Source organism: Erythrolamprus reginae, chromosome 6 (genome assembly GCF_031021105.1).
Source record: "Erythrolamprus reginae isolate rEryReg1 chromosome 6, rEryReg1.hap1, whole genome shotgun sequence".
NCBI lineage: Eukaryota > Metazoa > Chordata > Lepidosauria > Squamata > Dipsadidae > Erythrolamprus > Erythrolamprus reginae.
The window spans coordinates 34,576,801-34,602,716 of record NC_091955.1 but is presented as its reverse complement, the minus strand read 5'-3'; the positions used below and the strand labels follow the sequence as shown (position 1 = coordinate 34,602,716).

The window sequence follows — 25,916 nt, the reverse complement described above, 5'->3', positions numbered from 1 at the left end:
GCAGAGAGGACTGGAGCTACACCCAGCCCTAACCTTCAATTTTGTTTTTCTGCAAACTCAGAAGTGTTCAAGCTCCCATTGGCTGAATTAGTTGCTATGCCCACTCATTGGCTACCTTGTTAACATGGGCTCTTCCAGTTCATGAATATCTTAACACTCCTCCCTTGATAAATTGAATAGACATAAATTAATATTCTTCAGATATTTGTATTTGAAGATACACATTCAGAGTTCCCTCTGAATACCTGAGTATCCCTTTTACTGTGATACATCCTTTGCAATGAAACAAAGATCATCTACACATGGTAATAGAAACATAGAAACATAGAAGACTGACGACAGAAAAAGACCTCATGATCCATCTAGTCTGCACTTTTACTATTTTTTGTATTTTCTCTTAGGATGGATGTATATTTATCCCAGGCATGTTTAAATTCAGTTACTGTGGATTTACCAACCACGTCTGCTGGAAGTTTGTTCCAAGGATCTACTACTCTTTCAGTAAAATAATATTTTCTCACGTTGCTTTTGATCTTTCCCCCAACTAACTTCAGATTGTGTCCCCTTGTTCTTGTGTTCACTTTCCTATTAAAACACTTCCCTCCTGAACCTTTGACATATTTAAATGTTTCGATCATATCCCCCCTTTTCCTTCTGTCCTATAATAGTTGACAATCTCGACCTTGTAACTTCCCAGTATATATGCAACCATCAGCCTTGCAACTCTTGAACCCAAGACCCTTCAATGCCTTATCTAGACATATAGTCCAATTCCAGGCTTACTGTTTCAGCCCATAAATGGCCTTGTTCAATTTAGACATCATGTTAGGCTTTTTACTTTCATACCCTGGTGTGTGAACCATGTAAATTTATTCTTCTAACTCAGCATTGAGAGTATTGAGGAATGCAGTGGTTATGTCAAAATGCCAAATTTTATGGCCATGCGCCACTGCCAATGCTAGTGCAAGTCTGATGCTTTCACTTTTTACAGTTGGCGCAAATACCTCATCATAGTGCACATTTTAGCTGTTAGTTGTGCCACTAACCTCACTTTACATTGCATCTCATTATTAGGCAATACAGTGGTACCTCGAGATACGAGTTTAATTCGTTCCGGACCTGGGCTCTTAAGTCGAGCAGCTCTTATCTCGAACGACTTTTCCCCATAGGAATTAATGTAAATAATTTTAATTGGTTCCAGCCCTCAAAAAACTCACAAAGTTAGTCTAAATTATGCAGAAAGACATGTTTTTAATGAAGAAATGTACATGTACATATAAATGAATAATGAAGTTTCTTTCACTTAACTTGTAAACTTTCTTAAACTTTTAAATTTACATATGTTCAACTTCTCTGCCACCCAATCCTGTAGGACAGAGGTCCCCAACCCTTTTTGCACCAGGGACCGGCTTTAAGCGATCAAGAGAGGAATGGGTGAATGAATGGACGGAGGGTGGGAAGGAAGGAAGGAAAGAGGGAAGGGACAGGAACAGAGGAAGGAAGCAAGGAAACTTATGAAAGGGGAGAGTAAGAGAGGAATGAGTGAAGGGAGGGAGGGAGGGAAGAAGGTGGGAAGGAGAAAGAAAAGAAGAAATAGAGGAAGGGAAGGTAAAAGAGAGAAAGAAAAAGAGCAAGAAAGAAAGAAAGAAAGAAAGAAAGAAAGAAAGAAAGGGGGAAGGGACAGGAACAGAGGAAGGAAGCAAGGAAACTTATGAAAGGGGAGAGTAAGAGAGGAATGAGTGAAGGGAGGGAGGGAAGAAGGTGGGAAGGAGAAAGAAAAGAAGAAATAAAGGAAGGGAAGGTAAAAGAGAGAAAGAAAAAGAGCAAGAAAGAAAGCTGCAAGCACCCCCCCGAGCCCCCCAGGCCGGCTGCAACCTTTTAAAACACGCCGCCGCTTCGCAGCTGTCTCCTGAAGCCGAACGCGGAAGTTAGCGTTTGGCTTCAGGAGACAGCTCCTTGGCGCTTGTATCTCGAATTTGGGCTTGTAAGTAGAACAAAAATATCTCTCCCCTCCCAGCTCTTATCTCGAGTTGCTCTTAAGTAGAGCAGCTCTTATGTCGGGGTTCCACTGTAGTTTCTTCTTATACACGCAGTTACATCCCACACCTTTGCTACCCTGTGGCAAAGTCACAAATATGAACATTCTATGGTCTCCCATGAATTTCATTTCCTTGTCCATGGCTTCTTTCCATTTTACTTGTTCAACCCAATACTTCCTTATAGTTCCTTGACTCATACCATACATTACACTCTTTAACTTTACTGGAAGAATACCTGTCAGGTGGAATTTCCTTGTTCCATCACTCTGGCCTGCATGGCATTGATTGGTCATGTGTGTCAATCCTTTCTTGCTTCACATCTTGTTCAGTTTATCAGTTTCTCCTTCCTGAACACTGACACTGTCACTAAGTGAGTTACCATCACTAAGTGAATCACTATCACTAAGTGAATCGTTCCCCAAATCACTATTCTCTTGCTCCCACCGCTAAAGCGATAATTTTTTGAGCCTGGCTCATAGCCCATAAACCTGAGCTTTCTAGCCCTTGGTTGTCCCTTACTTCTAATTCCCTTTGGATCATGCACCCATGCAATACTTCCAAAAACTCTTAAATGTGCTAGAGATGGCTTCCTCCCATATAGTACTGCATATAGAGTATCATTAATGAACTCCACAGCTTATTAATTAAATGATTAGCAGTCAATATGGCTTCACCCCAGTAGGACCTGCTCAGACCAGAATCCTCCAGCAGGGAATCTTTCAGATTCCAACCTTTCAACAACACCATTCTCCGCTGTTGTATATAGATTTATGGGTCTGTGTTTTATTCCCAAATGTCCCAACCATTGTTGAAAACTTGTTGACATGAATTCTGAACCTCTGTCAATCTGCAACTGACATGTCTGTGTTAATACCTTCTTTCTAGGAAGTTTACCCATTGCTTAAACTTCTGTAGCACTTCTGTTTTACTCTTTAGTAAATAGCAGAAGTCAAACCTGCTGTAGTCATCTACGAAGACCAGCACATACTTTGCTCCTCCCAAACTGGCTTGCATTGGCCCAACCAAATCTTCATGTACCAGCTCTAGAGCTCCTGTTGTCTCCCTTGTGCTACTTTTGCTCATTGAGAATGCCTTGGACTTTGATGTTTTGCATACTGCAAAGTCCAAATATGCTTTACATCTCTTTAAGTTTAACATTTCTGCAAACTGTTGAATTTGTTGCAAAACTTTGAAACTGACATGGCCAAGTCTTCTATGCAAGAGATGAATACATTATTCATGCTATGCAACATTTCTAAATGTTTGTGCACATTGAACCTTTTATTCCTGCAACACATACAGATTATCCTCTTTTGTGCCCTGTGCACATACATTCCCATTTCTTTTTATGAAACACTTCCCATTTACAAATGTGGTCTCAAATCGTTGCTTGTCTAAATTAAAGATACTCAGAAAATTATGCTCCATTTCAGGCACACATAATATAATAAAACCTTGTTTCCAGATATGGAATTTGCAAACTGCCTCTTCTAATGATTTTAGCATTCTGGCTATTTGCTAAGGCTACTGCATCTCGAGCAGATGGAACCATTCTGAAAAACAATTTAGAATTGTAGTCCCATGTATGGGATTTTGCAGTAGTCCAATTAAGAGGTGATAAGGGCATGGGTGACTGTGAGAAGAGACTCCTGATCCAAATAGGGTCGCAACTGCTTCACCAGGCGAACCTGTGTAAAGGTCCCCCTGATCACAGCTGAGATATGTTGTTCCTATCTTAGCTGGAGTCCAGGAGGACTCCCAGATTGTGAGCCCTTTCTGAGGGGGGTGATCTTCCCCACCCAGAACCAAGGATGGACAGATGGTATAATCCTTCGGTGGCAATACCCACAGCCACTCGGTCTTGTCAGAGTCAAGCCTGAGCTTGTTAACTCCCATCCAGATCTTCACTGCCTCCAGGCACCGGCACATCTCATTCACTGACTTGGGGTGGAGATGTACAACTGGGTACCATCAGCATATTGCTCTTAGCTCACCCTGGCCATTGGATAATCTCACCCAGTGGTTTCATGTTGATGTTTAATATTTATTTCATGTCATTTATTTATTTATTTTACTTCTATGCCCCCCAATCCCAAGGGACTCGGGATATCAGAGGAGAGAGTACCAAACCCTGTGGCACCCACAAAGAAGGGGCATGGGGGTCAATCTCTGTTACCCTACTCACTGACTGCGACCGGCCAAAGAGATAGGAAGAGAACCACCGTAACACGGTGTCCCCCACTCCCAACTCTCCTAGTCGTCACAGAAAGATATTATGGTCAATGGTATCAAAAGCTGCTGAGATGTCAAAAAGCACCAAGATAGAGGAGTGGCCCCTATCTCGGGCTTGCCAGAGGTCATCCATCAGTGTGACCAAAGCAGTTTCTGTGCTAGTGTGCAGTGTTTCCCAACCTTGACAACTTGAAGATATCTGGACTTCAACTCCCAGAATTCCCCAGCCAGCATTTGCTGGCTGGGGAATTCTGGGTGTTGAAGTCCAGATATCTTCAAGTTGCCAAGGTTGGGAAACACTGCTATAGTGGGCTTGAAACCAGATTGAAATGGGTCTAGACATCCAATGGCTCTAGGATCTGAAGCGCCACTTTCTCCACAATGTTACCCACAAAGGGCAGGTTGCGACAGTGGAATCATGATCTGATATTAAGGGGTATAGACATTTTCCCGTTTCTTATACATATATAATACAGGGCTTCATCGGGGGGAACTGGACCAGATTGCGCCTTTGCTCCTTGGTTCACTGAGGAACTCCAGGAGATGAAGCGCCACCAAAGACGCCTGGAACGATGCTGGAGAACCAGTAACTCTGAATCTGACTGAACAGTGTTAAGAGCCTTAATTAGGACTCATCTAGAGGCAATATGGGTGGCAAAATGTTAAAAATTTTCTGCACTTATTGTGTCTACGCACTCGTGCCCAGCTGCCCTTTAATATTTGATCAGGACTCCACTGTCGCAAGAAAAATACTAAGTCAAGTGTGTGCCTCCCCTCATGAGTTGGACCCTGAATTACTTGGTTCAGGTCCATGGTTGCCATGGAACCCATGAATCCCTGTGCCGCAACTCAGAATTTGCCGAGCTATGTCAAATTGAAGGTCTCCCAGAACCATAAGCCTGGGGAACTCCACCGCCAACCCAGCTACCGCCTTGAGCAGTGCAGGCAGGTGCAGCTGGGAGGCAAGTATGTTAACAACAGACCCAACTGAACCTCTGAGTCCAATTTCAAAAGGAGAGATTCACACCCAACAATCTCAGGAGCAGGGATCCTACGAGGCCTAAGCATCTTCAGGACAATGACTGCCACTTCTCCATCCCTTCCCTGGTGTCATGATTGATGCAGTATCTGAAACCCATCTGAACATATTTCCGAGACACCCCCCTCATGGCTCAGCCAGGTCTCAGTTATGCATGCCAGGTCAGCCCCCTCCTCCAAGAGTAAATGTTGGAAAAGGGTGGGTGGGGGGGCTATTTCACAATAGACCTGGCATTAAGCAGCAGTAACTTGAGCCCAGTGTCCTGACATCCCAAGTCACCAGGTATACAAGATAAGCCCAGTGAACCAGAACCAAAAGGACTAGAACAAGTAATTGCTTTCAAACAGTGAGTCCAAGTTCCCACAGCTCCTGCCATATCTATCTCTCCCAGTTAAAATCACAATACCCCAGCTTTCCAACTTCCCTGAGGTCCCCTCTCCCACCACTTCAGCCCCCCTCCCCTGCAGGCAAAACCTCCCACCCATACCACCTCGAGTCTGCGGAGAGGGGCAGCATACAAATCTAATAAATTATTATGATTATTATTATACCAGGCAGGGTCATAACCAAGCTTCTATCTGCTTCTGTTTGCACACTCAGCAGAGAGGGCTTCTTTTCTTGTGCATGGGTTTCTCATTCCTCCCCAGTTCAGTCACTCTAACCCCATTCACTCTATCCTATCCATCCACATCATCACCCATACATACAAGCACACCCCCAATAGATCTGGAATTAAGCAGCAGCAGCCTGAGACCAGAGTCCTGACATCCCATCGCCAGCTCATCAAGATGAGCCCGTTGAACCAGGATCTGAGGGACCAGAACAAGTAATCACTCTCAAACAGCGGGTCCTGGTTCCCCGTGAGTGGCCTATCCCCCGGCTCCCACTATATCTGTCCCTCCCAGTCATGACCGCAATGCTCTGGCTCTCCCACCCCCCAGAGATCCCCTCCACCAGCCGGCGGCCTCCGTCTTCTCCAGCAAACCACACATGTCATACCAAGCCAGGAATTACAGTCAGGTCCCCACCTGCTTCTGCTCACACATTCAGCGGAGGAGCGGGGGCTCCTACTTTCGTCTCTGGCTTTCCCATTTTCCCAGACCCAAGGACTTACCTATTCATTCCATCACACTTCTTACATATTTTCAGACGCTCTGCCCCCCCAAAGTAAAACATCAATATACAAAAAGCCACAATAAAATTAATACAGGCCTATAAAAGACATATGTAACAACCCTCAGACCAGTCTGAGTTCATATTGCATGCAGACACACTCACATCAGTAGTGGGTTGCTACCAGTGTGGTAGGTGACTCCACACAGGTAGCAGCTGACAGATTGCATAATTTGTGTGCAAAAGCAAAATCTCATGAGAGGACGCTTGTGCATGTAAGATTTTGGTGATGTTTTGCTTCTGCGCATGTATGGAAACAAAAAATCATCACAATCTTATGTGTGCAAGCGTCCCTCATGAGATTTTGGCACGTTTTTGCTTCCTGCACAAGCATGGAAACAAAATCACACCATGGACGCATGCACACACACAAACGTAGTGCGCTCACACACACAAGAATCTGCGCGTGCAGAGCACCAGTAGCAGCAAGCAAGAGGAATCCTCCCCAACTCACATGCACAGCTCTTAATTTAAGCCAAATTTCATTTGCAGTATTTAAATCAGCTACATTGATAAACTGTTCATCTTCTAAACTTAAGATGATATAAGCCATTGCTTTGTCACGTTTTCTTTGTTCTGCAGCTGCTAAAACTCACTGTGGTTGAGTAATAACGAAAACCCACAGCTCCTTTGCCTTCAAAAAACATTCCTTCTTTGCAGCCCGTATTATATAGTTCTTCTGTCCCAAATGAGGCACAGAGCATTCCTTAAATTTAATAGCAGCCATCCTGCAATCTCTGTGCCTTGTTTCACTTTCTAAACACAGGCAGGTTCTTCAACCTAAATTACAATGCAGTTTTTCTGTGTGCTCTGGGCCCATAACCTATTAAAGTTTGTTGCAAAAATCAAACTAGAAGTACACAGAGAGGACTGATTCAGCTGGATTCAATGACTTCTTTATAAACATAACAGATGAATTTAAAATACCCTAAGCAGAGTTCTTCAAGCACTTAGAAACAGCAGAGAACACTGTTTTATTTCATCAGAGTTCAGAATGGAAGAGTACAGAGTGGAGACAGAGAGCAGAGAGGGCTGGAGCCAATGTTCCCTCTAATTTCTTTTCAGTGTGGGCGGAAAAGTATAGTGTCTGAGCAGCAGTCCCCTTGGGACTGGGTGGCATAAAAATAAATAAATAAATGAATGAATGAATAAATAAATTCATTCTTTTTTATTAAAAGAAATTAATAATTTAAAAAACCCAAAATCCATTACTATTAAAACTAAAACAACCAGCAAAACCAAAAACATAACTATTAATAAAAACATGTGAGGGCTGGTTTTTTTTTCTTTGTTATTATTTAAGTGCTTTTACCATATGCTTTAAATCAAGAGTAACTCCCCTCTCTGTTTCTCTCTCTTTCCTGTCATTCTCTGCCTCAATCATTTTCTCATTTATCTTTTTTTCTCCCCTTTTTTCTATCATTTCTCTCTCTCTTCCTTCCACTCTTCTCTCTCTCTTGCTTTCTCTGTCTCTCTCTCTCTTGCTTTCTTCCTCTCTCCCACTCTCTTCCTTCCTCTCTCATCTCTCTCTCTCTTTCTTTCTCTCTCTCTCCCCCTCTTGCTCTCTCTCTCTCTTTCTCACTTTCTCTTATTTTCTTTCTCTGTCTCGCTCTTGCTTTCTCTCTCTCTCTCTTGCTTTCTCTCCGTTCTTCTCACAGCGGAGACCGGTGAAAGTGATTTTCAATGTCGGGCGTGTGGGCGTGCGTGCTCCCCATCCCCCTGCCAGCCCACTCGGAACATTCAAAATAAGAAAAACCTTCAGCGGCGAAGGTTTTTCTTATTTTGAATGTTCCGGGCGGGCTGGCAGGGGGATGGGGAGCGCGCGCACCCGCGCACCCGACATTGAAAATCACCTTCACCGGTCTCCGCTGTGAGAACACCTGCCCCGCCTCTCCTGCAGCCCCCTCACTGAGAGCCTGGGACGAAAGCGCTCTCGGCGAAGGGACTGCGAGAGCGGTGGGGTGGCCGTTCCCACTGCGGGAGGAGCCGCGCCATAAGGCGGGAAGTGGAGGAGAAAGAGAGGCAGATTGGGTGGGTGGGGGGCAGCGGCGAGAAGCCAGGGGCGCGAGGGGGCCGGAGGTGCGGGGGGGGGCGCGGCTCCGTGCGCGCCCTTGGAAAAGGGGGCGTGGGAGGTGTTTTGGGGTGCGCGCGCGCAGGCGTGCGCAGCTTACACGGAACAGTGGCTGGAGCCACACCCAGCCTTAAGCTTAAATTTCAATTTCGTTTCTGCGCAGACTCAGAAGTGGCTGACTTAATTGCTATAATTATTCATTGGCTGACCTTCTTAACAAGGGATCTCCCAGTTCATGAATATCTTAATAAATTCAATGTAAATTTAGGCAAGAAAAAACATAAGTACACAAATAGACTGGGTGAAACCAGGCTTAACAGCACTGACTATGAGAGGGATCGTGGAGACTTAGTGGAAAACAAGCTAAATATGAGCCAGAAGTGTGCAGCGGCAGTCAAAAAAGCCAATGCAATCCTAAATTACATTAAAAGAAGGAAACAATCAAGATCAAGTGCGGTACTAATACTATAAAGCCTTAGAAAGGCTACACCTAGAATACTGCATCCAGTTTGATCTCTACATTATATAAAAAGATTTGGAATACTGTGTTCAGTTCTGGAGACCTCACCTACAAAAAGATATTGACAAAATTGAACGGGTCCAAAGACGGGCTACAAGAATGGTGGAAGGTCTTAAGCATAAAATGTATCAGGAAAGACTTAATGAACTCAATCTGTATAGTCTGGAGGACAGAAGGAAAAGGGGGGACATGATCGAAACATTTAAATATATTAAAGGGTTAAATAAGGTTCAGGAGGGAAGTGTTTTTAATAGGAAAGTGAACACAAGAACAAGGGGACACAATCTGAAGTTAGTTGGGGGAAAGATCAAAAGCAACGTGAGAAAATATTATTTTACTGAAAGAGTAGTAGATCCTTGGAACAAACTTCCAGCAGATGTGGTAGATAAATCCACAGTAACTGAATTTAAACATGCCTGGGATAAACATATATCCATCCTAAGATAAAATACAGAAAATAGTATAAGGGCAGACTAGATGGACCATGAGGTCTTTTTCTGCCGTCAGACTTCTATGTTTCTATGTTTCTATGATACTCTAGAAAAAGTGGAGAGAAGAGCATCCAGGATAATTAGAGGATTGGACACTAAAACATATGAAGAACGGTTAAAGGAACTGGACATGGCTAGTCTAGTGAAGAGAAGGACCAGGGGGAGACATGATAGCAGTGTTCCAATTTTTGAGGGGCTGCCACAGAGGTAGGAATCAAGCTATTTTCCAAAGCTCCTGAAAGGCAGACAAGGAATAATGGATGGAAACTGATCAAGGACAAATTCAACCTAGAAATAAGGATAATTTTTTTGGCAGTGAGAACAATCAACCAATGGAACAGATTGCCTTCGGAAGTTGTGGGAACTTCATCATTGGAGGCTTTCCAGTGATGAAGAAACTGGATTGCCATTTGTCAGAAACAGTGTAGGGTCTCCTGTTTGTGCAGGGGTTTGAACTAGATGACCTATAAGGTTCCTTCCAATTCTGTTAATCTGTAAACCACTTTTTGTTGCTATCACTGGAACCTAAAATATTCTGGCTTGTCCTGAGTCATAGTTATTATAGGCTTCTGGCAATCTAATGATTTTTGCTTTACTGCACACAGTTTTTCAAAGAACATTCTAGACTGTATGTAATTGGAGGTACTCAGGATCAATAGCATCAATGTCCGTCTTCTACTCATTGTGTCATTGTAAATCCAGTGCTGTGAACTACCAACCATGTTATCTGAGAATGTTAACTAAGTCCTCAGATTCCATTTGTCTCTAAGGGTAAATCATTTTAACTGGTCCCTGGACAGTTCAAATTGCAACAGTAATGATCTTTTTATGCAAACAGAGTGATGCTCATACTATGAATTAATTACTCACTTCTAATTTAATCCTACTCCCTTATACTAATAATCCATGGTTGTTAATTAGTTGTTAACTTTAATGTTCATATGAAAGTTTGGAGAAAAACTCTACTAAATTTATCTAAGACCATTTGAAGAACTGCCTTTGATAAGAAAGATCAGCAATAGAATTCCAAACTTCAGAAAGATTAGAGAGAGAATTCTGATAGTTAAATGCAATCCCTATTCCCTTCCTTTTGGCATATGTTGGTCCTCCAACGTAAGTATGTGCTGGAGCAGAATAGCTTGTTCTCATGCCAGCAAAATTTATGCATAAAAGATATACAGTGGTACCTCTACTTAAGAATTTAATTCATTCCGTCACCAGGTTCTTAAGTAGAAAGGTTTGTAAGTACAGTAGATACAATTTTTCCCATAGGAATCAATGTACAGTAGTACCTCTAGATATGAGCTGCTCCACATGCGAGTATTCCAAGATATGAGCCACGAGGGGAGAGAAATTTCTGTTCCAGACCCGAGCTCAAATTCGGGATACGAGCCGAGCGTCCACTAGGTGGCGCAAGAATCCTTGCTTTTAGTTATCTCGGAGGGGAAAAACAAAGTCTAAAGCCATTTGTTCCAGATACGAGTTGCTCGACATACAAGCTCCATTCTGGAACGAATTATACTCGTATCTAGGGGTACTACTGTAAAAGCAAATAATGCATGCAAACCCATTAGGAAAGAAATAAAAGCTTGGAATTTGGGTGGGAGAAGGAGGAGGAAGAAGAGGAGGAGGACAGTTGCTGGAAAGGAAGAAGGTGAGGTGAGGGGAATCAAAAAATCCAAAACGTTAAGGCTTAAAAAAAAAAGAGGGGCTCTGAGGCAGTGAGGAGGAGTACGTGCCTCCCATACACCTGGCGCGAGGCTGCCTCCCATACACTACACCAGAGAGAGAAACCCAGGCAGGCAAGAGGAGGGAACCTCCCATTCCTTTGACAGAAAGGCTGCTGCTGCTGCTAATGCTACTATCTGCTTCCTCTTCCTTCCAATGCTTAAGGGCTCCCATTTCCTCTCATTCATTGGCTTTGTAGTCAGTGCCTTTCCTTCACTGTGGTGACTCCTCTGTTTGGCTGAAGCTGAGTTGATCCAGCCGGGGCGAAGCACCCCCTTTTGCCTTTCCGCACCCAGACGCTCCGAGTGGCAACCTCATGCAAGGTGTATGGGAGGCAGCACGAGGGAGTCACCACAGCGAAGTGGTTTATTCCCTCTTCAAGCGCCCAGAGAAAGGAAAACACTCCATTAGCTCTGGGCTACCCAGAGTAAAGAGTGTGTTTCTTTTCTCTGGGCACTGGCAGAGGTTTATTCCCTCTCCAAGCGCCCAGAGAATGGAAAATGCTTCGTTCGCTCTGGACTGCGAATGCCTCCTTAAGCACCACCAAAAGGCTCCTTGGCAGCCCAGAAAAGCCCAAGATGGCCGGGATTAAAGAGGGAATGGAAGGAAACTGGCCGGGCCTTTGTGCCGCTCTCAAATTTCCTGGGAAATTTTTCCAGGCTTGGGTTCTTAAGTAGAAAATGGTTCTTAAGAAGAGGCAAAAAAATCTTGAACACCCAGTTCTTATCTAGTAAGTTCTTAAGTAGAGGCGTTCTTAGGTAGAGGTACCACTGTATATATACAAAGGCTCTGTAACAATAACCCAAACCATTTTTTAAATCTTGCTTGTCACTTTCATACTGCTTTTCCCCAGTGATGTTCCCTTTAAACTAAGAACTTCTAAGGGAGCACATTTTCTCACCAAGGACTTCAAGTGATTTTTTTTTCTAGTATAGCCTGGACCTGCTCACTACCAATAGTCACTAGCAATAGTTATCCCCATCTTCAAAAAAGGAGATCCCAGTCTAGTTGAAAACTATAGACCAATTACTTTATGCTGTGTCACATGCAAAGCCATGGAATCAGTCATAAACCAATCAATTACTCTCCATTTAGAATCTAACAACCTACTCTCTAACAAACAATTTGGTTTCAGAAAAAAATTAACTTTTAACCTGCAACTCCTTTACTGCAAAAACATATGGACTACACTTCTCGATCAGGGCAAATCGATGCAATTTACATCGACTTCTATAAAGCCTTCGACTCAGTAGTTCATGACAACCTACTTCCAAAACTCAAATTCTACTGCATCCAGCATGCTGGATGACTGTGTTCCTATCAAACAGGCAACAAGTTGTCAAAATAGGGAGTGCCATATTTAATCCTATTCCGGTTAACATCATAGCATACTTGGTAGTATACTTGGATCAACACTCTTCATACTCTATATAAATGACCTTTGCAATCTCAAACACAAGCAACTGCATTTTCTTCGCTGATGATGTAAAACTGAGTTGGCCTTCTCCGGGTCCCGTCGACTAAACAATGTCGTCTGGCGGGCCCCAGGGGAAGAGCCTTCTCTGTGGCGGCCCCGGCCCTCTGGAATCAACTCCCCCCGGAGATTAGAACTGCTCCCACCCTCCTTGTCTTCCGTAAACTACTTAAGACCCATTTATACCGCCAGGCATGGGGGATTTGAGACACCTTTCCCCCAGGCTTATTATAATTTATGTTTGGTATGTATGTGCTGTTTGGTTTTTTAAATTGATAGGTTTTTTAGTTTTTTTTCTTAATATTAGATTTGTGCCTGTACAATATTGTTTTATCGCTTGTTGTGAGCCGCCCCGAGTCTTCGGAGAGGGGCGGCATACAAATCTAATAAATTATTATTATTATTATTATTATTATTATTATTATTATTATTATTATTATTTTCAACACCACCGATAACACAGCTACTCCCCCAAAAGACCTTGACTTTGTGTCTGAATGGTCAAACATCTGGCAACTCAAATCTCAACCAAAAAGTGCTCTGTCCTACACATTGGCAAGAAGAATCAGAACACCAAATACAAGAACAAAGAAGACTTTACAGACAACCCTCACTCCATAAAAGGCCTTGGAATACTCATATCAAATGAAGTGCCAAAGCCCACTGCAACAACATCGCCCAAAAGGCTTCAAGAGTTGTTAACCTAATCCTATGTAGTTGCTGCTCCGGTAATTTCACACTACTAACCAGAGTATACAAAACTTTCGCCAGGCCAATCCTTGAATACAGCTCATCTGTCTGGAATCCACACCGTATTTTGGACATAAACACTCTAGAAAATGTCCAGAGATACTTTACTAGAAGAGCCCTCCACTCCTCCATTCACAACACTTACAATTCTAGGTTTAGAAAGCTTAGAAATACGTTGTCTTAAACACAACCTAAGCATAACCCATAAAATCATCTGCTAAAACATTCTTCTGGTCAACCAATACTTCAGCTTCAACCACAACAACACATGAGCACACAACAGATACAAACTTAAATAAACCGCTCCAAACTTGACTGCAGGAAATACTGTACGACTTTAGTAACCGAGTAGTTAATGCATGGAACTCACTACCTGACTCTGTAGTATCATCACCTAACCCCCAAAACTTTACCCTTAGACTATCCTCTGTTGACCTCTCCCAATTCCTAAGAGGTCAGTAAGGGGCATGCATAAGTGCACCAGCGTGCCTTCCATCTCCTGTCATACTTACTAGCATCATGTATATAAAGATTGTTATATCTTTGCACCAATATGTACTTGACAAAATAAATAAATAAATAAATAAAATAGCAACTCTCTCTCCTCTGTATGAAACTGGAATTATTACCCATTGAATAGCGGAGAGAAAAGAGTATTCTGACATCAAAGACAAAGTAGTGGAACATATGTGTATCAATGATAAGCATATTGGTTATGATAATTTAATGATATAATTAGAATTAAAGAGAATATGATTCTAAGATAGGATTGTTCAAATGTTCAAAATAAATACTTCACAAGATGCAAAGATAACTTAAATAACTGCCCTTGAATCATGAAAGGTGTGTCTTTTGAAAATCTTGGACAACTGTTTCAAAATTTGCCCTTGGCTCTCAGAAGTGTAAAGCCACTTCATAAAGGGCACTGTCAGGACAAAACCTTTGTAAAGGATAAGCTATATATTCCCTAAATTACTAAATTACTTCAACTCTGATTATTAATTTGTAATTGTGAACCTAATGTAAAATGCTATAAAATTTAACATTCCAAGTAGGCCAGCATAAATATTCAATTCTATGGAACTTTTTTCCTACTTTAAAATGTTTCATTTTATAAAATTAGTTTTAATTTGCAATTAAAGCAATGCAACTAATTAAAGCTATTTAAAATATCAATATACAAATTCCTCAAAACCTGACTAAAATAGCTGTTTTAAATTAGCTCCTAAATGTTAAGAAAATGTAAAGTAAATACAGTACTTCAATCTTGAGAGTACTAATACAGTATTTTTTCAAAAATTGAATACATCTACAAAGTAAATATATCTGCAATTGAGAAGCCTCAGGTCACTAATGGGTTACAGAACTATATAATGAACTGAAATTTTCCATTCTCAATTCTGCCTCAGGCTTTTAGAGCTAAAAGTATTGTCAAAAAAACAAGATGAAAGAACTTCTCTTTTTGGTTTGTTTGAATTTTTTTTGCATTAGCATAGACTCTCAGATCTGATCTGCAAAAAGTCCAAGCTGACAACAAATAGATACAGAAACCACAGTTGTTGCTGCCCTGATATGGTAGCCCTGCATTAGAATCTTAGGCTCAGCTAAAAACACCACAGAGGCTTAGACCATACATTGCTCAAAAAAATAAAGGGAACATTTAAACAACACAATTTTATTTATTTATTTATTTATTTATTTATTCATTTATTCATTCATTCATTCATTCATTCATTCATTCATTCATTCATTTATTTGGATTTGTATGCTGCTCCTCTCCGAGGACTCGGGGCAGCTCACAGCATATATAAAAACAGAACAATAATGTAAATCCAATTAATACTACAATTTTAAAACAATTAAAAGAAAAACCTATCCACCAAACATTCAACAATCATACTTAAAACATTCAGTGGTCAGGGGGAATATAATTCCAAGTAAATCAAACTTCTGTGAAATCAAACTGTCCACTTAGGAAGCAACACTGATTGACACATGCTGTTGTGCACATTCAACTTTGTACAGAACAAAGTATTCAATGAGAATATTTCATTCATTCAGATCTAGGATGTGTTATTTGAGTGTTGTCTTTATTTTTTTGAGAAGTATATATAATAGAGCTGACTTTATTGTTAGAAAAATATTCTATTAAATTTTATAATCTCCATTTCCAAAGATGTTTCCCTAAAGTAACTATTTCCACAATTTACATAACTGTAGAATTATTGGATAGAAATGGCACAGAGCTTTTCCCATATATGCCCTAATTCCCCAAATAAACCTTAATTAAGCCCAACCCACCGTCTGGTTTTATGAGGTGGGGCAAGGGGTATGTGTAAAAATCAAGCTAGGGCAGAGCTGGGGATGGGGTGGAGCAGCCACACCCTTTCACTTACTTTAGGACTGCTGCAGCCAGGCCTCCCACTGCCCAACACCTGTCCCAATGCTGCCTGACTTCTGTGACCTATTGTGGCCGGATGCCATGAGGCACATTGCGCCAGTGCCACTATTTGTGGCAGGACGCTGCAAGGCTTGTTGCACTGATGCCACTGCTTGCAGCAGAACAGCCCAAGGCTCGTTGCATCAGTGCTGCCATTCCCAGCAGGATGCCTTGTAGCTTGATATGCTGGTGCTGCTGCTCATGCATGCAATTACATAGTACACCATGCAGCATCTTGCTGTGAGCGATGGCATTGGAATGACAAGCCGCATGGTGTCTGGCTGTGGTCAACCCCAGAAATCAGGCAGTGGCACAAGTGTCGGATGTGGGAGACCTGGCTGCAGTGGTACTAAGAGGGTAAGACATCTCCCGAAATAAAACTTGGTGTTTATTTTGGGGCCCAAAAGAAATAAGACCAGGTCTTATTTTCAGGGAAACATAGGTACTTCTAAGGAAATGCTTTTTAGTTACTTGAAATTACAGTTATTGCTAATTTAAGTAATTAAATGTTGTATTTAATAGAATACATGATTATTTACACCAAGCAATGTTTGTCAAACTTTCTGAAAATGTTCATAAAGCATGGGAAACATCAAATTAAGTAAACCACCTCTCCCTTTTCATTGAATTCATGTTTTGAATGATTAAAATAATAATTGTGTATGTAAATTTTGCACCAAAGATTATAATAAAAATATATATATATAATTACCAATTAAGGCAAATGCTGAAGTGGCAAGCAGGCTCTGTCCTGGCAAACTAATCATTAATGAATATAGGAAGGAGAGGCTGAGGTGCCAAGCAGGCTGTCAGAAATCTCAAGTGTACAGCACTCAACAGATCAGAACCTATTCACCACTACAGATCTGCCTCTATGCATGTAGCAAATCAGCTGGCCAGAACCCACTCACTGCCTGAGCCCTGCCTGTCCACATACACTGATAATTAGCTTGTTACTAATTATCAGGGAGGAAAGGGAAATGTTCAGGGATGGAGGGTGGGGGGAGAGAGAGACTCTGGCTAGTGGATACAAGAAGACTTTAAGCACCCCCTTTAATGAATTTCCAGAGTTAGTCAAAGGAAAACATAATGGGTAATACTTACATCACCCTAAGATTTATTTAATCTTGACCAACTCTGATTATATTTTGCAACCTTCATTTAATCCACCAAATGCAAATAAGTTCTGAATACTTTAGTTAAACTAGTAATCAAAAGCCATCTTTAAAATTTAGATTTCTGCTCCTAACAGGGGAAAGAAAAACAAAAAAAACATCTTATTTTAGTATGACATTTCAAAACTAGGATTTCTATTAGGATTAATGCTTCCTTTATATAATAAGGAACTGGTAGCAGAATTGTTAAATTGGTTTCAAGATAGAAGTCATGTAATAATTCCTCCTTATAGTCCGAAACTATTGCATATTTAATATTTACTCATATTTTAGCAAAGTAAAAACCAGTATATATTTCTGTGTAGAAATATATATGTATGTGTATATGTATGTGTATATATAGGTATATGTATAGGTATAAGTATATCAGTGGTGGGCTACGAGCCAGAACGCTAAATTGCCCTCGCCGCCGCAGCTTGTAAGTTCTTGCAGGACCAGTGTGATATTGCTGCTGCACCTGTGAAGATAGCAAACTTGCGCCTGTGTCTCAGCAAGGTTTTACCTGCGGCTCCGTGTGCGATTTTGCTACCTCCACAGGTGCAGCAGCAAAATGACACTGGTCCCGCAATAACTTATGAGCTGCGGTGGCAAGCGCAATTTAGCGTTCCGGCTCATAGTCCACTGCTGATGTATATATACATATACATATATACACACAGACAAACACACACAGTGTTTATCCCAGGCATGTTCAAATTTTGATTAATATCTGCTGGTATAGTTGTTAAGTTGAAAGTGAATAAGTTAATCAATAGTTAAATCCAAAGTGTGGACAAATGACTGAAAGCTTCAGCTTTACTAGTGTACATGTAAAGCCATTGTTTAAATTACGGGGGGGGGGGAGTATTTAGTGAGATATCCATTGTGCAAGTTCTCCCACTTAAAAAGATGAGAGAGGGCTGTAATTGACATCATAGGTAGACCTCAACTATGAGAGACCACATGAGAAAACACATCCAGAAAATCACATTGTCTGATTTTTAATTACCGGTAACTTATTTGGAAATTATGGTGGAAAATAAGTATTTGGTCACCTATAAATAAGCAATATTTCTGGATCTTACAGACCTGTAACTTCTTCTTTAAGATGTTCCTCTGTCCTCTACACATTAACTGTAGTAATGGCACCTGTTTGAACTTGTTATCAGTATAAAAGTCCACAACCTCAAACAGCTACATTCCAAACTCCACTATGGTGAAGACCAAAAAGCTGTCGAAGGACACTAAAAACAAAATTGTAGCCCTGCACCAAACTGAGAAAACTGAATCTGCAATAGACAAACAGCTTGGTGTGAGGAAGTCAACTGTGGGAGCAATAATTAGAAAATGGAAGACATTCAAGACCACTGATAATCTCCCTTGATCTGGGGAGTCCACGCAAGATCTCACCGGTGGGGTCAAAATGATCACAAGAATGGTATTGAAGATGAAACGTGGCTGGGTCTTTCAGCATGACAATGATTCCAAGTGGACTGCCAGGGCAACAAAGGAGTGACTTCATAAGAATGATTTCAAGGCCCTGGAGTGGCCTAGCCAGTCTCCAGATCTCAACCCTATAGAAAACATTTGAAGGGAGTTGAAAGTCCGTGTTGTCTAACGACAGCCCCAAAACATCACTCCTCTTGAGATCTGCTTGGAGGAATGGGCCAACATACCAGCAACAGTGTGTGCCAATCTTGTGAGGACTTCCAGAAAATGTTTGGTCTCTGTCATTTCCAACAAAGAATAAATAACAAAATTTTGAGATGAACTTTTGTTATTGACCAAATACTTATTTTCCACCATAATTTGCAAATAAATCCGTTAAAAATCAGAAAATGTGATTTTCTGGATGTGTTTTCTCAAGTTGTCTCCCATAGTTGAAGTCTACCTATGATGTCAATTACAAGCCTCTCTCTTCTTTTTAAGTGGGAGAACTTGCACAATTGGTTTCTGACTAAATACTTGCCCCCCCCGCCCACACTATATATGTATGTATGTATGTATGTATGTATATGCATATGTATATATTTTGCCTCTTCTTCCGAACTATTTTCACCTTACAAACCTGAGCCGCCGCCCCTGGGGTGCCCCGCCTCCGGACTTCTGTTGTCAGCCGAAGCACGGGGATTCCCCGAGGCTCCCCTCGCTGGGAAACCCCACCTCCAGCCGAAGCGCAGGGATTTCCCTGAGGCTCCCCTCGCTGGGATTCAAAGCAGCACCGGCAAAAATGAAGGGATTCTCTCTATATATTTAACTATATTCAAAGCAGCACGAAGCTAACAACTGATGATGGTGAATGTGATTTCACCGAAACATCGCATAGACACTCAAAATATTACATGGGGTAAAACCCAAACTCAGAACAATCTACATACATATACCAGTGAAAATCTACAAAAACAAATATATATGTATATATATATGTATGTGTGATGTTCGTCAATCGTGTTTGAAGAGGACCTTGATATCTAATGGGTTGTGGATTGTAGGTGATGTGTCCGCAGGTGGCTGGTAAGGCCTATATGGGCATGAAATGTTCTGCCACATGTTGGGCAGACGCGTGGGCACATTGCCACAGCATTTGCAGCTCTGGTATATACACACATACACCCACCCACCCACCCCTTATCTTTTCCTACCAGCGCACTGTGTGCACATTGCGATGTTTTGCACATGCGTGAGTGTGTCCCCTAGCTCAATTTTGCTTCCATGCATGCGCAGAGGGACAATTTTACTTCTGTGCATGCTCAGAGAGCCAAAAAAATCACTAAAAATTAGAAGAAAAAGATGCCGGCACGCACGGACTGGCAAAGACAGTACCGTAGTCATTGCATCAAAATTGCATCATTGGCAGGCCACTACCAGAGCGGCACACTGGACTGTACCGGTAGGAACCCACTTCTCTCACACACACTTTTTCTGCTAAGGGTTTACATATAATTTAAGCTTCAATATGATATATTTATGCCTATAGATAAATTATCTAATTGTAAACCCAGTGCCAAAGAAGCCCTCCATCAAGGAACTGAATGACTACAGACCAGTTGCTCTAACATCTGTAGTTATGAAAACCTTTGAAAGGCTAGTGATGTTCCATTTGAAAGCCATCACGGATCCACTGTTAGACCCCCTGCAATTTGCATACCGAGCAAATAGATCAACAGATGATGCTGTTAATATGGCTCTACACTACATCCTTCAACATCTTGAATCTCCAATGACCTACGCCAGGGTCCTCTTTGTGGACTTCAGTTCAGCATTCAATACCATCGTACCGGACATTCTCTTAACCAAACTAAATCAGCTAGCGGTACCTGAACACACTTGTAAGTGGATCACAAGCTTCCTAACAGACAGGAAGCAGCAGGTGAAGCTAGGAAAAATCACATCAGATATATGTACAATTAGCACAGGTGCCCCCCAAGGCTGTGTACTCTCACCACTTCTCTTCTCTCTATACACTAATGACTGCATCTCATACGATCCATCTGTTAAACTACTGAAATTTGCAGATGATACAACAGTGATCGGACTCATTCGAGACAATGATGAATCCGCATACAGACGGGAAGATGAACAACTATCCTTGTGGTGTGACCAAAACAATCTAGAACTGAACACACTCAAAACCGTAGAAATGGTGGTAGACTTTAAGAGAAACCCTTCCACCCTTCCACCTCTCACAATACTAGACAACACAGTATCATCAGTAGAGACCTTCAAATTTCTAGGTTCTATCATATCTCAAAACCTAAAATGGTCACCTAACATCAAAAACATAATCAAAAAAGCATAACAAAGAATGTTCTTTCTGCGCCAGCTCAGGAAGCTCAAACTGCCCAAGGAGCTGCTGATTCAGTTCTACAGAGGAATCATTGAGTCTGTCATCTGCACCTCTATAACTGTCTGGTTTGGTGCTGCAACCCAACAGGACCGACACAGATTTCAGAGGATAATCAGAATTGCAGAAAAAACAATTGCTGCCAATCTGTCTTCCATTGAGGACCTGTATACTGCACGAGTCAAAAAGAGGGCGGGGAAAATATTTACTGACCCCTCACATCCTGGACACAAATTGTTTCAACTCCTACCCTCAAAACGTCGCTACAGAGCACTGCACACCAAGACAACTAGACACAAGAACTCTACTAAACAAATAATTCCCTCAACAATGTCAGACTTTCTACTAAATCTGCACTTCTATTCTACTAGTTTTTCTCATCACTCCTATCACCCATTTCCTCCCATGTTGACTGTATGACTGTAACTTGTTGCGTATATCCTAATATTTTTATTAATATTGCTTCTTCATTGCTTATTTGACCCCTATGACAATCATTAAGTGTTGTACCACATGATTCTTGACAAATGTATATTTTATTTTATGTACGTTGAGAGCATATGCACCAAGACAAATTCCTTGTGTGTCCAATCACACTTGGCCAATAAAAAATCTATTCTATTCTATTCTATTCTATTTTGGATTATCCTACTGAGTTAAATGAGGTTTAGTTTTGAGTAATCACTCTACATTAATAATAAACCTAGCAGATTTACAACTAGTATAATAAACTATTAACAAGTACAAATCATTTCCCTCCCAATATTATCTTTTCTCTTTTAAAACATGTAACAAGCAAACAGTATAAAAATGACAGGAGTTAATAAATTTAAACTATAACCACAAGGGCAATATATAGAATAGAATAGAATAGAATTCTTTATTGGCCAAGTGTGATTGGATACCCAAGGAGTTTGTCTTGGTGCATATGCTCTCCGTGTACATTTAAAAAAAATAGATTTGTCAAGAATCATCCACTACAACACTTAATGATTGTCATAGGGGTCAAATAAGCAATGAAGAAACAATTAATATTAATAAAAAATTTAAATTGTGGGATTATTCTTCACATACAACTGAATAAACCTCATATAGGAAATCAGCTAAAATAAATACCAGTAAGTTATTTAATAATTAGTTGTTCAGATAGCTTAAAAGATTTAGCTGATCTTCATCATGACAGAGTCGTATCACTGAAAATACACTGGCTATTATTGTTTCTTAAGGTTTCTTAAAATGTGAATGATATTTGATGTAATCATGTACTTATTGTCAATAGTAGTGACTCTAAGAATTTGCAATTAAATCAAGACAATTAATTAAATCTATTTAAAATATCAATATAAAAATTCTTCAAAACCTGACTAAAATAGTGGTTTTAAATTGGTTCCTAAACATTAAGGCCAGCCTCACTCAATGACAATTAATCCATAATATTACCCTAGAATTTGTAGCAGAAAACACATGCTGTTCTAATTTAAATTGGGCTAAAAAAGCAACTGCTAACCAGTTACTTATGTATCACATTCTAAGCCAATGGCAATTTGCAGAATGTTTTCAAGGGCTGTCCAATGAAAAGCAAATGCATTACTTCAGCCTTGAGACTACCAATAGTCTATGGTGGCCACTGGTGAACAGTGAGAAACTTCCTCATTTTTATAGTATCTATTCAAGGGAATAATAGGTGTTACAATATTCTTTTGTTTTGCTTTCAAGATTATCCTAATTTGTCAGTTAAATCACTATTATTTCAAGTGCTCAGGTTGAAATGCTCTTGAGATAAAGAATAAAACTGAACTGTACAAAAGAGTTTGTTCCACTACTCAATACAATTCTGGGATAAATGGCTGTTTTAATAACAAATTTTAGTCAAACTTACAGGATAAATATTACATAGAAACATAGAAGATTGACGGCAGAAAAAGACCTCATGGTCCATTTAGTCTGCCCTTATACTATTTTCTGTATTTTATCTTAAGATGGATATATGTTTATCCCAGGCATGTTTAAATTCAGTTACTGTGGATTTACCAACCACATTTACTGGAAGTTTGTTCCAAGCATCTACTACTCTTTCAGTACTCTCAATTCTATTGACAGCTAAGACTGGCTAAGACAACCAGAGAATTGTCACAATGAAATTTGAACCCCCATATTGAACCATGATCCTATGTGCACGTATTTTTGAAACCCAATAATCTTATATATATGCTCTTGAATCAAGTTTTTATATTCCAAGCAAATATCTTTCCAGATCTTTGCATCATTGCTTCTTTTCAGAAAGAGTACCAGCACTCTGATTTTGCCACTCCTAAAAGAACCTCCTACTAAAATTAGCCAAGTAGTTATTTTAAAAAGTTTCACCAATTGTGGTTAATGCCACTCTTTACAAAAAAAAAAAAAGAATCGTATGCTTTAGAGCAGTGTTTTTCAACCGGTGTGCCGCGGCACACTAGTGTGCCGCGAGACATGGTCAGGTGTGCCGCGAGGCGGTTCGCCCCCCCCGCTATTGCCCCCTCGCCGCCGCCGCCGCTATTGGCACCCTCCCACGGGAGGCCGGCAAAGGTTGCTTTGAAAGTCGGCCCCCTCGCGCCCATGGCTTCTCGTCGCTTCCCCAAAGCACCGTCGCTTCCCCGAAAGCGCGCTCCTCATCTCCCTGCCAGCCTGGGGGGGGGGGGGAGGCGCCGGCAGCAGAAGGGAAGGGAGCCACGGCCGCCCCTGCCTCCCCACGGTGCCTCCGGCCCCCTCGGCCTTTCGGCGCTGCCCCCCGCCCGCCCCCTCTCCTCCTCCGCTGTCTCCTGCCTTTCGGCGTGGCTCCTCCCACACCCGGAACGCAGGAGACAAAAAATGGCCCAACTCTCGTTCTCTCTCCGTTCTCAGCGGAGGCCAGCGAAGGTAATATTCAATGTCGGGAGCGCGCGGGCGGTTGCGCGCGCTCCCTACCCCCCTGCTAGCCGCTCGGAATATTCAAAATAAGAAAAACCTTCGCCGGTGAAGGCTTTTCTTATTTTGAATATTCCGAGCGGCTAGCAGGGGGGTAGGAGCACGCGCAACCGCCCGCGCGCTCCCGACATTGAATATCACCTTCGCTGGCCTCCGCTGAGAAGAATGGAGAGAGAACGAGAGTGAGTGACAGCAACAGACAGCAAGATAGAGAGAAAGTGAGAAAGAGAGAGAAAGGGGGGAGAAAGAACAAGAGAGAGAAAGAGTGTGAGAAAGAAAACAAGAGAGAGAGAGAGAAAGCAAGAGAGAGAGAGAAAACAAGAGAGAAAGTGAGAAAAAGAGAGAAAGAGGGAGGGAGAGAGAAAGAGAGAGAGAAAGAACAAGAGAGAGAGAAAGAAAATAAGAGAGAACAAGAGAGAGAGAGAGAGAGAAAATAAGAGAAAAAGAGATAGCAAGAGAGAGAGAAAGCAAGAGAGACAGATAGGGAGAGGAAAGGAGAGAGAGAAATGAGAACAAAAAGGAGAGAAAAAAGGAGAAATGATTGAGGCAGAGAATGAGAGGAGAGAGAAACAAAAGAGAGAGAGAGGGGTGATTCTTGAAGCATATGGTAAAAAGCACCCAAATAATAAGAAATGCCCCCCAGCCCACACCTCTTTTTGAAAAGAATAAAAGAGAAAAAACCCCAGCCCTCAACTGGTTTTGGAAATGGTTCCAGTGTGTACACACACACACACACAAGGGGGGGGGAGAGAGAGACAGGGATGGAAAAAGAGGAGAAGTGAGAGGGAAAAGGAATGAGGGAAAAGGGGAGGAAGAGAGAGAAATGACAAACATGAGAGAGAAAAGGGGGAAAGACAGGAGAAGTACCCAGAAATGAGATATAAATTTGAGTAGGGATGATTGATGATTGACTGTATTTATAAGGGGATGTTACATGGGATTGTATATACGAGGGGGTTATGTATGTATGTATATATGTATGTATGTATGTATGTATGTATTTATTTATTTAATTTGTGTCATTTTGGTTGGTGGTGTGCCCCAGGATTTTGTAAATGTAAAAAATGTGCCGCGGCTCAAAAAAGGTTGAAAATCACTGCTTTAGAGTAAGGCTTCATAGAACGAAAATTACAGTACTTAACATTGAAATGTGAAGCGCTTCTGCTAAATTCTGACCGACCCAAATCCAAAGAATTGGTTTTCCGGAAATTCTTAACTATAATGTCCTCCTTGCCTTCAAAGCTAATGGAGCTGTTTTTCTTTTACCGTTTTCCACATTAAATGAGAGGAGGGGCAGCCCCCTTCCTCCCCCGCATAGGCTGAGGGCCCAACGTCCTCCTCCTTTGCCTTCAGTACCAAGGCCGAGAGAAGAAAGATGGGCGGTGCCCGGGTCTAAATCCCTTCCAAAGCGATGGGGAGAAGACAAGAGGGCAAATCCGGCCCTTAATTCCGTTCCTCCTCATCCCGCGGTAAAGATTCACTCTCTGCGGAATGAAGGGAACGAGTTTAAACCCGAACCTTATTACCTTCCCGGTATTTCTTGCGCAGGCGCCGATGAACGCTTTTCACCACCCCGGAGAGCTTCTCCTGCTGCAGTTTCCGCTCTTGTTCTCGGGGCTGAGGCAGAAAGAGGATAGAAGACCCGCACTCAACCTCCATAGTGCTAGAACCGGCGCTCTGTAACCTCTCTCCTTCCGTTTCCCCAGAGAGGGGCGGCGGCCGCGGTGTCTATGACACGGCCCGCAGAGTAGGTTTGCTAATAGGAAGGGTCATGTGATCATCTGCGTTCCCAATGCCTGTTGGGAAGTGTAGTCTTCACTCCTGAAAGCCTTTTGCTGCTGTTGCCTTTTCAAGTCTATGTGAACCAGCTGTATCCAAGGATCGTAGAGCCTTTTAAGATTAACGCTTTTCATTGCAAGGTCCTAAACTAGTGATGGTGAATCCTTTTTTCCTTGGGTGCCAAAAGAGTGTGCGTGCACGCCATCGTGCATGCACAAATACCCCCACCCAAAATTCAA

At 41.7% G+C, this 25,916-nt stretch overlaps 1 protein-coding gene across 1 annotated transcript in view; it reads right to left on the bottom strand.

The window, feature by feature from the left end:
- Nucleotides 1-25,683, bottom strand: part of SAMTOR (S-adenosylmethionine sensor upstream of mTORC1) — a 60,380-nt gene extending 34,697 nt beyond the window's left edge. Inside the window, exon 1 of the mRNA XM_070755494.1 lies at nucleotides 25,425-25,683. Coding sequence (XP_070611595.1) covers nucleotides 25,425-25,557 — 133 coding nt within the window. The 5' untranslated portion in view covers nucleotides 25,558-25,683. The remainder of the gene's footprint in view (nucleotides 1-25,424) is intronic.
- Between the last annotated feature and the right edge of the window lie 233 nt (nucleotides 25,684-25,916).